The following is a 14,751-nucleotide window of genomic DNA, read 5'->3' on the forward strand; positions in this document are numbered from 1 at the left end:
ACCATTAAAGCCGTGTTGTAAATATAAGGAGCAGCCTGTATTATGTTGGGCAGAGCCCTGTGCTCTGGGGAAACACGAGGCTTTGAATCTGTACTAACGGACGCTGTGACCATGACAGAGATTGTCCTTATATAGACGGGTGTGTGCCTTTTCTACATCACGTCCAATCGGCTGAATTAACCACAGGTGGACTCCAATTAAGGTGAATACTTACGTCAATGTGATATTTCACTTCTTCCTTTTTGATAAATTTACAAATATTTCTTTGGGTTGAAGGGGAAAAGTAATTTAAATGATTTTAGCATGAGGCTGCAACATAATAAAAATGTGGGAAAAAAAAAAGTGAAGGGGTCTGAAGACTTTCTGAACGATCTGTACGTCAGCAAAAAGAAATGGGTGTGGATCATCATTGACAGATGGACGTTGTTAGTTTTCATCTTTTCGGGGAATGTGGTGACAATTACAGAATTACTGCACAGACTGATCTGTGACTAGATTTGGATTCAAATGTCATTTTACGATAGAAACCAGCAAGTTCCCGTTTAATGTGTAACCAAAAACCTACCTCCAAGATTTTTATTTGTTTAGTGTGTATAATACTTCAGTAGGTGCATGTGTGGCTTATTGTAGAGATGCAGATATTAAAAGACGCTATGAGGGACTATGATAGCATCGTGTTGTTAATCAGCAGGAACAGATAATGGAGTTAGCAGTGAGACGGAATTGAATTTACTGCATGGTAGTGAAAAGGAAAACAAAAGTGTAATAATATGGCTGTGAAACTTGAGCTCATTAAGCTCAGCCTTTTATATTATCTTTTATTTCATAAAGGGGTTACGGTACATTGCTGAGCTTCACACTTCACTGCTGCAGGAACAGAGATGTGCAGAGAGAGAACTGAGCATGAGACTGATGCACAATTTAGGTAAAAAAAACATGCACGCATAAATACACAAGAAAAGGCAAAGTGAGGTACACTCACGCGCACACACACACACACACACACACACACACACACACACACACACACACACACACACACACAGCAGGGTCCATTAGAGCGACATTTTGTTCTTGGCACTGATACGGCTGGTTATCAGTGAAGTCTGGCTGTCATGTTGTCCTGACAGAGCAGAGATACAGATACAAGAATCACAGACTTAAACAAACACTGAAAGGCTCCTGAACATCAAGGCAGGAGATGGGCCTTAAAAGCATTTTTTGTGTGTGTGTGTGTGTGTGTGTGTGTGTGTGTGTGTGTGTGTGTGTTTGTGCTTTTTCGTATCAGTGCATACATCTACTGACTAATACTGGATGTATATTACATTTAACACTCCTTAGGATGTGTTTTACAGAGCAAAAATATACATTATATAAAAAAGGCATTTTAATATATTTGTGAATGTGTGAATGTGTAAATGTGTGAATGTGTGACAGTGTGCGCGAATGTGTGTGTGTGTGTGTGTCTGGCTACGTTGAGTGACGTGCAGTGACAGTAGCAGCACTGTGTGTTTTATCAGCCCTGGTTAAATGTTCCCTGCCACTCTTCCTCCTCGCTTTCAGCGACTCTAACCTTTACAAGACTGCTGTTGATACAATCAGACGCAAACACACAGATGCGTTCACACACGCAGATGAACTAATATGCTCTTTCGCAGCTATGCTGTTGTTGTTTTTTTCCCTTATTAATGCAGTACATATGTACATATAGTCACATTCACAGTGTGGGCCGGCCAACTGAACGAGCCAGCTGTTATTCATGTGTCACAAGGAAAGCTACTTATTATTTGTTTATTCTTTGGTCACAGTAGTGATGGGACTTTGTAGCTGGAAATGTTGGTTATTATTCTGGACTTAAAAACATCTACACAGACAAACAAAATACCAGCACTGTGCATGTGATACACTGTTCAAGATGTGGAGCTGTGCACGCTGCTACTCTCTGTTATACCCCAAATACCTGCACAACCACTGGTTTGATTGCCATGAAATTTAGCACAGATATTCCGACAGAGGATGAATCTTAACTCCCTCCTCGATGTTGTCTGCCTCCGCCACTCAGACTAGTTCCAGATTATGTCTCTGTTTATCCAGAATCATATAAAATATTAACCTTTTGTGTGACATTTTGTCATTATTGCTGCGTGACCTTGACTTTTTGAGCACCAGTCAGGTTCCTCTTTTGCCCGAAACAATGAAACTACAGTCAAACTCCAACTTCTACAGAGCTTTCAGTCACACGTCACAGCGCATAAGCAGATTCTTAGCAGACTACAACTGACTCAGCTGCTCAGACTTTAAGATGCATGTGCCATTTTCTCACCATGTCCAATGGATTCTTTTTTGTCTGTAAAAATCATTCATGAGCAGCCGGCTGACATATTGAAAATGCACTGATGTACTTCGTTATGATTACGCTTGCACAAGAGGAAAGGGCTCTCAGTTAAATTCAAAAATTATTCAATAATTAGCTTGAAATAGATTTTTGATGTACAGTATCTGAGCTGAGTATCTGGTTATCACAGAATACTCAATCAGCATCGAAACAAAGTCATGTTTGCATTCAAAACACAATGAATGCATTTCCTTCATTCAAAACATTTACAAAGCTGATTTTTTTTTTTTTTTTTGCATATTTTAAATTATGCTCCGCGTGCGTCCATGGTTACTTGCTCGTAGCCTTCATATTTGTTGGTGCATCGCTACACGTCCTTGTGTGTTATCACCACAAACTGTGGCTCAACAGCACAGTGTCAAACCCAAGAGAGGAACGTGAATTGCATCATCCACATGCTCGTGTCTGTGCATGTGCATGTGCATCCTAAAGCACAGGAAATATACAAACAAAATAGGGACCCATTCACATGGGTTGACAAAAATGTAGCAGGGTACCTTTAATATCTATAACTTTTAAGTTAATACAGCAAACTGGTTAGCAAAGTGGACCCTAACTTATACATTCAGCAGACGCCGAGCAACAGGAGCGTTCATTTGGAGTCCAGTTTGAGGACACCTGATGAACATAAATCTAACGCTCACTCTCCTTTTCGCTCGGTTTTTGGTCTTTACCAACTCTTAAAGGAAGTTCCCATCTCTTTAGCTGCTAAATTCTCCACCATGTTCAGCAGCTGATAGCTAACTTAGTCTTTAAACGCAGGTAACCTGGAGTTGCTGCAGCGAATATGACGCGATGAGAGCCGAGAGAGTGAAACCAAAACAGCTCCCAAGTTGTGGGGCTTAAAACCAAAACAATGAGCTGAAAGATGCTACATAGCTCATAATTATGAGATACCTTTTTCTTAAATACAAGGAGTCACGTGAGCCATTGTTGATATAAAAATATTGATTATAGCCTCTTTAATTAGGATTGATTAGCAGCCAGCTAATCCTAACCATAACTATGATTATAGAGCAGAAGCAAAACATTCAATATTATCTTATTAATCAATATCATCTTATGGAAAAGGTCCGTTCAGATCGATTAGCAGGTTCAGTTCATTCAGTATTAGTATTGTTTTTTGTGAATAGCTCCCTGTCATGAAACTGTTTCCAGCTTTTGTATTGAAGATTAAGATGATTCTTACTGAAAAAGTGAAGTGAAAAAAAAGTGAAACGTCACAAGCAGCAATAAACGTGGCCTACACACACGCACACACACACACACACGCACACACACATACACACACACACACACACTGACACATACACACACACACAGAAATGTCCACACTATAATCACTAATTGCCCTTTTTCCAAAGCATTATCACAGGTAAAAGTATTTGTGGAAGGAACTATGGTGTGCTGGCTTTTCCAAACAGACCCACATTCCCTATCATGTACACACACACACACACACACACACACACACACACACAGTAGCGCAGTCGGCTCCTGTGTTTGCTCAGGGAATAGATCATGGTTGAGAGCTAGTCTCTGACATGTTTGTACTGCTTTTATATCGCCTGCGTGTAATACGGAGAAAAAAGAGAGACGATTAGTAACGGATGGTTGTTTTGGAAAAAACGAGCACAATAAATTGAGAAAAAGAAGGAAAGAGATGGAGAGATTAAAATAATTGTAACACAATTCAACATTTTTCAGTGTCAGGTGACAGTAGAAAGTAACTGACGTCAAGTAAAGATCATTCTTATGTGTGTGTGTGTGTGGGAGAAAATACTAGAGAGCGAGAGACATTTACACTTACATTTCTGTAAAGCAGCAGTATTTTATATAATCAATTATATCATTTTAGCCAGTTATATTTGAATTTCTTGTCTTCCAAAAGCTGCTAGTATCACATTCTCCAAATTCTGCATTAAAATCAAATTGGTAGGCTGTTTAGTTTTATTTATTTTGTTAATCTTTTATTTCCGTCACTCCTCTTTATTTCTATTTTATTTTATTTTATTCTAGAAAGCTTTGTCATATTCCAGCAGAACAATTACATTTGTATGATTAAATTTCACGCTTTGCAGTGGATACTGATATCTGATTGCATTTTTCTCTACTCTCTGGACAGTGTTGTGTTACATATGTACCTTCATGTTTTACAATTCTGTGTGGACCAAGGATTTATATCACTGCCACAGAGAAGTAAGTGCGTTTTGATTTAGAGTATTAATATCCTTCATATTATTTGTGTGTAATTGATGAGATTTTCGTGATTGTTCATTCTGAAACGTGACGCCTCTCTGCTATTAAAATCCTGATATAATTCTGATATAATATAAAACCATATACTGACCCCTTATATACCACAGTAACTATACCAACCCTTAAAGCAGGTGTCTATTCACTCTTAGCCACACTAGCGAGGAAATGGAAACTTCAGACTCAGGTGCTCAGAGAATGCCACAGTGTACAGATTGATGACTGATGGTTTGTCTACATGCAACACTCCCGTCTGTGTTCACATGTTATTGCACTTGTCACTTTGAAACATTTACATCTTTGGTCTTCTGGTCGGAGTTTGTTTGTGATTTGTAATTGGTAGATTGTGTATTTATGTGATATTGTGCTTTTATGCTGTTGTGTGTTGTCTGACTTTTGTTTATAACTTGCCGCTGTAACGCTGAGATTTCCCTGTGGGATCAATAAAGTTTCATCTCTCTCCCTAAATGTTTTGCTGTTGTTCTGTCGGGACCTTGGAGTCTGTGAGCAACAGTTTATCTGTTTGCTTTGCAGAGAAGCATTTATCTCGGCTTCTGTAAGACATCAATGCAACATCAGAAGACCTGAATAATTAATTATGTTACTGCTGCTGTGCTATGCGTGCTCTGTCTCAGATATTTAATGAATTCAAAGAAAACGAGCCGACATCCTATAATTGTCTGAAAGAGGAGGTCTCAACATTTGAAGGCTAAAGGAGACGGAGATGAGTGACATCCGTACGGCACCCTGATAAACTCAGCACCAAGGGACTCAGGCCCAATTTAATCCCTGCCCCCAGAGCCCCAGGACACCAGTAGTATAAAGTGTTTAATCTGAAAGCGACCAAAGTCAAATGATGTTCCAGTGGATCATATTGCTATGTCCATAACAAGTGTCAATCAAGTAAACATCATGGATTCGATTTTAAAAAGTAAACTTGTGGCACAGGATGTGGCTTTGAGCTGCAGACAGTCGCTGTGTCATGAAGCCGCTGTGGGTCCGAGACCGCGGCACAAAATCACACACTCTCCTGTAGCAATACACTGATGTCATTATGTCAAAGGGAAAAGTCACAAAGCAGAGGAAGAGGAGGAAGAGGAGGAAGAGGAGGGAGAGGAGGGAGAGGAGGGAGAGGAGGTTGGATAGAAAGAATGTGATGTGTGAAACCATATAGTTGTACACGTGTCTGTGCGTCAAAGCTTTGGAGAGCGTAGACACTGCGTCATCACACTTTCTTATTGACGGTGACACACAACCATTTTCCAATGTCTGTCTGTCTGTCTGTCTCTCTGTCTGTCTCTCTGTCTGTCTCTCTGTCTGTCTGTCTGCCACGATTGCTGTGTAAAGACAGGAGCTCCGCCTAGTGGCAGGAACCGTGGCAGTTTTTGGTGAACCTAATTATCTGAGAGAAAATTTAATCTGGAACATGACAAAGAAAAATAAATGTAACCTCTATGTATGTAGAATTCAGGTATTAATATACAGCAGCAAACGCCTCCTCTTATCAACCTAATCTGATGAAAATTGAATTAGTTAATTAGCTCATTTTCCTCCAAAAAGACACACAATGATTCTCCTCAGTCATATTTCCAGATGTTGATGCTTGCTGCATCCAGCTGCAGATCTGAAAGAATGCAGATAATGATCTCTTGTGGCTGATTGGAACATGTAGATCAATGTTTATTGATTTCTAATGGAAAAGTTGGTCTTCCTCATTTCTTAACAGGGAGGTCAAAGGTCAAGATGCTGCCACAGGAGGACTGTGGGTAGGACAATTCGTCTCTGGTGGATGAGTATTGTCAGCTCTGTGTAGGAGATGGAAATGTTTTTTTTTTTTTTTTTTTCTTCCACTGATGCAGCGTTTCACTGTCATGGCCCAAAATGTCATCTGTTAACTCCATCAGGAGTTAGCTACTGCGTGACCGGTGCGTTAGTAATATCTCCATCACCATCATCATCAACATCATCACCATCTGACGCATTCGGCCTCTTCACCCACCCTTTTCCTTCGCACACACACACACACACACACACACACACACACACACACACACACACACACACACACCCTCTCTCTCCTGTGGTGTAAAACCCCTCCTTTCTCCGCTGCTGCTGAACTATATAAATCACTTCTGTCGCGGCTTGAAACCAAGATACAGCGACCTGCAGAGTTAAAGCTGACAGATCAGACCTCTGCTGCTGAGAGAAACCACCTGTCGCTCGGACTCCACACCTGCAACCTCCAAAGTCTCCTCAAAGTAAGTCCTCACTCTCTTCACTCCACTGTGCGTTTTTCACCGCCACGAATTTCTTTTCCCAGCAGGAATCAGGACGTTTTCATTGACGATTTCCAACATTTTTATTCTGTTCTGCAGAGAAATCCACGCAGATCCAATAATACGAGTCACTTTAAAAACCTCTGTGTGCAAAAGTTTGTAAATGAACGCCTCTAGCTGCTGGTGCAGGTGGCACAGAATGTAAAAGAAAATGTGTGTTTAGGTTTTTAAAAATGCAGCTTTTAACGTGTTTTTAGATTTGACTCCAACACGCTGCAGTCAGAGTAAAGCTGTGCAGAAACAGGACCCTCTGATTATTCTGCTCTCTGTTGTACAGCTGCAGTGTTTTCGCGGCTCTGACATCGTGTCTGTAAACTTGAGGTGAGATCACCTTCAGGAGGTGATGCCGGCAGATACATGCGTTTTAACGAGTCATGCTAGTTGCTTCTTTTACTTTAATATTTGCATCAGTCCACACTGACTTAGCCACTTAAACCTCAGCTCATATCTCAAGCCTGACAGGAACCTCAAAGGTTATTAGTTCTGTGAAGGTGCAGCAGCTCAGTAATATATTATTATAATGTTGTAAAAGCACATTAGAGGAGATACAGTGGAGAGATCTTTATTTAAGTTAGACCAATGAAAAAACAGTGAAAAAAACCCACAAATGATTGTGTTATTCTTGTCCAGATTGAAAACATCATTCAAATATTCATAGTGTTGGTTGGATCAAGCATGTGAGCTAATTGGAGTCAGTAGTTATCAATCAGTTATCAGTCCAGTCAGTGAAACCAGATTGGAAATGTGTGTTAGAGATACTTTGACAAAAAAAAAAAAAAGAAAGAATTTGAGTTTGCTGTTCACGAGAAGCTTCTGCTGCTATGAAACATGTCTCCCAAAAGAGATCTCAGAAGACTTAGGATAGAGAAGATCTTACAGGATGATGGCAGGGTGAGTCTCCACCAGCTACACGCTGAAGACAATCTACTGCAGACTGACTTCAAACTAACAAAGTCCACCTGTTAGTGTTGCCCAATCAGAGCCCAGATCTAAATATAGCAGAGATGCTGTGGAATGAGCTGAAGAGACCACACACCTCACACCAGACTTCCTCAGAATATATCTGTTTTACTGGTGCAAAGTGGGTAAACTGGGGCGAAATCCTGATCTGCTGGTGCCGTGGTTTGTGGTTGTGACACTGTGAGCTGACAGTGTTCAGCCATGATGATGTGGGCTGAGATATTCTGTACAGGTGAACAGTTCAGGTCCAGATTTCAGTGTGAAAATAGTAAAATAATTGACATTATTTGGTTGGTACATTAAAAAAAAAAAAAAAAATCTCAGTTTTTCATTTTATCATTAGCTGTGTATTTTAGCCACCATACTATATCATATGTGATTAAGTTAAAATCGCTGAGACCAAAGAAGTTTTATCATATCATAGCAAATGATGAAATGGTGTAAGGGACTGAAGGGGCCTAGTTTATTGTTATGACAACAGGAAAATAATATTGCTTACTGGTGGACAGGCTGCTTTTATTTTGATTCTGTTTGTATCTTTAATGTAATGTTTTGCAGGTTTTTCAAATGAGTGTGGTTTTATTGCTAGATTACGTTTTTTAACATTTTTTATTATTATAAAAATTATTCTTATGATTAGAAGCAGTGGTCGTTTTAATAATAATGAGCTTTAAAAATGATAAAGTCATAAGATAAAAGATATACCTGCATCACAATACACTAAGCAACAGCTATCAAAGTATTATTCATTTTTTTTAATACTCGTGCAGCATGATATTTATAAATGATGTTCATTTCAGAGCAACCATCAGACCCATATAAAGCATTAGCTTCGTCCACTGGAGTCGATCCATTTTCTTCATCTCTCCCAGGAACTAAACAACACTCTGCCTGACAATAAGTCAATCTCCTGCCTCAGGCTTTTCTTTTTTCATGATACATATTGACTCGTTTAGCTTCTCCACACAACCTCTATTTACTCACCAGCCAACTCAGAGCGGACGTTTCCCTGGAAAACACATCACACTGTTTTTCATGTCGTGCCCTTCAGGAGAGGTTTGACATGAACCAAACATTTTGTGTTTAGAGAAGAAAGAGGAAATGTCTTTACTTATTGATTTTGAAGAATACATCTCATCATTTCAAACATTTAGACCAATGATACAATGGAAAATAATGTTAACATAAAAGTTCCAGTTATTTGATTTGTGGTGTGCTGAGCTGGTCATCCTTATTTCTGAATTCATCTAAATTTTCGGAGCCTCATTACCCATAACTCCCTGCATCTTGTTGCCTTGTCTCAGATGGTCGTGATGCTGAAGCCCTGGACAGTGCTGGTGGCCGTAGCACTGTGTGTGCTGGTGTGTCTGGGAACACTGGCGGACGCCTACCCCCCCAAACCTGAGAACCCCGGCGAAGACGCCCCGCCCGAAGAGCTGGCCAAGTACTACACCGCCCTGAGACACTACATCAACCTGATCACAAGGCAGAGGTATGTACACACATACAGTACGGTACACACAGACTTGGGCAGCAAACACACACACCGACACTATTTTTGTGTAGTCTTGTATTTCTGGACAGACAATTGATTTCGTGTGGACAAGAGAAAATCCTACAAAATGAGATTAAAGGAATTTAGCCGTTGATTAGGGACTGTATGAAGATGATTTGGGTGAGGATGAGTGTAGAGTCTTATGAAGTGCATTAATGTTTGTTCGCACCCTCCCCTTGAATAACACATTTAACATGGTCTCAGTGTCAAAACTGAATTCGCAATAGCAACTAATGAACACAGTAAGAAAACAAACAAAGATGAATATTAAATAAAAATATTTCAGCCATTATTTATTTTTGAATTAAGAGCTAATAATTGTGAATTAGTAAACCGGCATTTTTTCAGGCATTTTTTGCCTTGACATGTAGCAAAGGGCCACTGCCAGTAAAAGGCCCTCCCTTTATCTCCTTAAAAACTCACTCCATATTTAGCCAAAAGAAAAATGAAAATACCCTCATCCTTTTTGTGAAGCCCCTCCTTCCCTAATGGTTTAGAGATAAATCTTAAAGTTATGGAAGGTTCTTGTGAAGATAGAAGAAGGTTCATCCGTCGTATCATCTTTGGACTAAATGCGGATCCCCCAAGAATTGAAAGAACTGTTCCCCCAACTGGTTTTCAAGTGTTAAGATAATACAATTGTAGCGGCAGTTGAACTGGATTAGCCTGTTCTGCCTCCTCCCTTTTGCTACTTAAGCCCATATTCAATTTTGTTTTATCCAAGTCATTATAGCGACCAAGTCCTTGAGAGTTTCCCGCTCCTACTTAAGCCTTGAGCTCTGTCGATGTGCGGTGCATCCCCCCCTCCGACACCACCCCAACCCTTCACCAGCTCACACCGGCAGCTCCGCAGATTAGATTACTGGCCACTCTCCAAAACCTCCAGGCCTCCAAATCAACGGGACCAGAGCAATAAAATCGGTACAGATGGATCCAAGAAAGAATCCCAAATCCAATTAGCTGAGCCTGCTGCTCTAAGGTATAAAAGTCGGCAGTATGGAATAGTCAAATGGCATATTTTTTGATTTGGAGCAGTCGGGCTCCTCAGTTTTTATTCATGAAAGTCAAATAGGTTGTTGATATTTAAACGTCTGGTTTAAAGAAGACGCCAAATGCCACGGGAAGCCGATTTGTTTCAAGTAGAAAGTTCTTACGTTTCACTGGAGAATTGCAAATGAAGACATATCATATGTGATGAAGAGAACTGTGGTTATATAAAGATTTGGCTGCATCAAATAAAATGCCAGGGAATGTGATGGCTGGCAGCTGTAGGCACCCCTGATACAGATGATGGATCTGGGCAGTCCAGTGTCTTTGGTTTATCTCTAAACATGGCCGTTCATATCATTGTGAAGACGGACAAATATACTGGTGTCTTCACTGAAGCCATGAAAATCAGAGCTGTAGCTGCCACTCAGGTCAAAGGAAATGTGGCAGTTGACCTTTTACAGGTAGAAACTTAAACATTTGTAGGCTAACCCTAACCCAGTATTTCCCCACCGAAATTCAGCAGAATTTTATTCCTGGCAACTTGAAAATAAAATAAAATTTAAAGTGTTTAAACTTCAACTGATTTCAACTTCTTCCACTTAAACAATTAAAGTTTTAAGATGATTTAACTTGTTTATGATGTTTGCTCCTGCCATTTTATCGCTCACAAGTACAGTTGAAATTTAGCTTTCCTTCCTCAGAGGAGTGATGTAATCAGAGTGTAGTTAGTCATATTGAGTTTATAACAGCTGGTGATTTTCAAGAGGAAATTCCTTGATAGCACTGATCCACATTTTGTAATTTTTGAAAATTTAAATAAAGAAGAAGAAAGAAAACAAATTAAAAATAACTAAAAAGTTAACTAAAAAAAATCCAAATGATTTAAAACATCTTAACATTTTCAATAGCCGCCAGTTTGTGCATCTTATATGGCAAACAAAACAAAACAGCAGCAACAAAATCCATCCATCTTTTAACAAAACTTGCATACTTAATACTGCTCTTTCCAGAAACCTGAGACACTTCTCACCATCTTGATGACACAATAAAAAGATAAAAGATAGATAAAAAAGATTTCTCACTCATTTTCATCATCCCTTTTACATAATTCAAACAAAGATGGCAGCTTGAAGTCACACATCTCCCTGTTCAATTTGTACAATACAGAACAAAAAGAAAACTTTTATCATCAGTTATACTGGTTTCCGTTATATAAATGTTGCTTTCCAGTATTTTATATTTTTTCAAATATAAACATCAAGTTATTATTTTTGCTTGTGTTTGACAAAGAGAGAAAGGAGATAGCAGCAAACAAAATATTTTTTCATCCCAGTGGTTAGAAGAGTCTCTGGGGCTCTGGGACTCAGATGAAATGGTAAGAGATGAGAGGCACAAACATCTAAAAACAATTAACATGACAACATTTGAAAGAGCGAAAGACAAAAGGAGGTAAATTGACTTTAGGATAGAGGGAGCAAGAATGAAAGAAAGACAATCAGATGGGAAAAAAGACAAAGCAGATAAGAGTTAAAGTGAGAGAAAACAGTCATAGAGACACAGAGAAAATAAAAGCAGGATCAAGCAGGGAGACTCTGGGAGATATATGGGTGCAGGCGGCCATTATCAGAGGGGAGAACATTTCACATGCTGATGTGTCGCACTGTGTGACAGCTTCATGAGCCGGAGCGCGTGAGCTACTCGATTGCTTTCTTACTGGGCGGGACACACACTCACCTCCCCCTGTGCGTAACAAAGCATAAAATTGGGTGCTGGGGTCATAGGGGGAAGTGGAACAGGTGGTTGATGGGAAAACTGAGGAACTGCAGGGTTGTCTTGAGTAGCACTGTTTCATGCACACTCACACACACACACACACACACACACATTACCAAGTAAACTTTGTGTTTGAACGGCTCTGTGGTTTTCCATTTGCGACTCTCTTGGATCCCTGGTTTCCTTATTAAGAGAAGAAGAAGAAGACGACTCATGCAGATTGGGAAATGACACCTGCGCACACACACCAGCACTAAAACACACACTCTCCTGCATGCACAGTCTGAATGTGACTGTGAAATGGAAACCATTAGGAGCAAAGGGAGGGGAACAAGTGAAGCGATTTACTGGAAAGACAGAAGGAGAGGGAAGAGGACATATATGACGGACAGAAAGAGAGAGAAGAAGAAAACGAGAATCTTATCAGAATATACAACAAAACCTCTGTGCTCCATTCATGCTGTGACCCACAAAGGTTTTAAGGAGAAGCAATGTGTTCTGGGAAAAGTAGTCCTGATTTTGACAAACAGCTGCCATCCATCTCAACCAAAGACTCATTTGTTTAAAGTGAAACTGAACTGATTTTGCCCATAAAACTCAGTCAATAGTCCGGGGGGAGGAATACTTAAATATTTAATAGAGTGAGTTATGTAAAGAATAGCACTAACTCCATACAGCTCTACCACAAACAGTTACACTTCATGCATTGTTTCCTGTGAACGTCTTATGTATGTGAACGTAATCTGAATCCAGAGGAAGGGTGAACTCAGCCACTGACAATGACAACTATAACCTATAAAGAAGTAATTATACTGTAGAATGAAGATACACTGAATGGCTATTGCTGAAAAAGTACGACCATGAATAGAATCAAAAACCAGGATTAAAAGGTGTTTGATGTAAGACACATTTAAAACCTCTCTTTACCTCTGTCTCAGGTATGGAAAGCGTTCAGCTCAGGAGGACATGGTCGCAGAGCTCCTGTTTGGTGCCGACAGCAACAGAGACCAGAGGTCAAGGTACAGACCCTTGCATGCATGAACTGAAGGAGTCATGTGAGACGTAGTAAACACATATGACAACATTTGTTCATTATAATCTTCAATTAATGAAGTATTAAATTAAGATTAAGACCTCTTTTGCGAGTTAGAGCTGAGTACAACCGACAGAAAGAAAAACAAGCAGTTACATGTTCTTCCTTCCATTTTTGTCTTTCCACAGATATGACGATTCCTACATGTGGTGACTCCGCCCTCCCTCTCCCTCTTCATCCGGCATTCCCTCTGAGTGTGTCCCACAATGCACCTGGAGGGGCCGACATGTGCCTCTGACCTCCAACCCCTGAATCCAACCCCAACCAATGGCCATCACTGGCCAGAATACAAGCTCTCTCTGTCTTTCTTGTCACTGTCTCACATCTCACTGATTACAACATATTTATACATAATTTATTATTGAAATAAAAAAAAACATATATATACATATATATATGAGATTAGTGCTACTAATCAGAAGGTGGAACTGTGTCTGTGTGTGCGTGAGCATAAATGTCCCTCTACTGTCGAACCATCTGTTTAGAGGAGAAAAGTCTTCTTTTACTGTTGCTCCTGTAAAAAGTAACATCTGAATAAATTAATGAAAACATTTCAGTGTGATTGAAATTTGTTTTTCTTTGGTGATTCATGTAATGATTCTGTGTGTAGAGTTTACGCATCCTGGGTAATTAAATTTAACAACATGCCACACTTCAATATCTGATGATCATTACCAGGGAATTTTATGGCAGTATAATTAAAAAAGAAGTAGTATGAATGAAGTATGAGAAGCCGCCTGTACATACATATATACCGCTACCAAGCACTTGCGGATACATGCATACTATCATGCATACATGCATATACACACACACAGTTATGCATGTACATACATACATGCACACACACACACACACACACACATATATATATATATATATATATATGTATATATGTGTGTGTATATATTCATAGACTCATACATACACATGCATGCATAATGTGAGAATATGTGTGTATAAGTATAGGGTATATGGGTGAGTATGTTTGTATTCACTTCATTATATAGTATGAGAATGTGTATGTGTTCATGCAAGTATCTATTCAAATATCATAACATACATACTCACACTCATACACCCCCATACTCATGTGTGTATCATGTGTATGTATATATGTATGTGCAAGTGAAGCATGCAGTTTTGGCCCAGGCAGCTTCTCATAGGGGAAAGTTTTTCATATTAAAACCTTGCTTTCCTCGTTGATGTCCACAAACTTTTAAAGAATTATATTCCAAAGCCCAAATCTAGGCTAGATATCTGACAACATCACTATGGCAGCCAATGGGTTGTTTTGTCATTGTTGACAACATTATTTATATTAAATAAAGAAATACAGAGAAATCAACGCACTGGCCCTTTAATTCCCATACTAATCTATAGTAGTAATGTA

At 39.5% G+C, this 14,751-nt stretch overlaps 1 protein-coding gene across 1 annotated transcript; it reads left to right on the forward strand.

The window, feature by feature from the left end:
* The first annotated feature begins 6,730 nt into the window (after positions 1-6,730).
* On the forward strand, positions 6,731-13,909 carry pyya (peptide YYa). The gene is made up of 4 exons (XM_056401759.1): positions 6,731-6,909; positions 9,252-9,439; positions 13,204-13,284; positions 13,487-13,909. The coding sequence occupies exons 2-4, from the start codon at positions 9,252-9,254 to the stop codon at positions 13,509-13,511; spliced, it is 294 nt and encodes a 97-aa protein (XP_056257734.1). The 5' UTR covers positions 6,731-6,909; the 3' UTR covers positions 13,512-13,909.
* The last annotated feature ends 842 nt before the right edge of the window (positions 13,910-14,751 follow it).

This window comes from Seriola aureovittata, chromosome 17 (genome assembly GCF_021018895.1).
Source record: "Seriola aureovittata isolate HTS-2021-v1 ecotype China chromosome 17, ASM2101889v1, whole genome shotgun sequence".
Taxonomy (NCBI): domain Eukaryota; kingdom Metazoa; phylum Chordata; class Actinopteri; order Carangiformes; family Carangidae; genus Seriola; species Seriola aureovittata.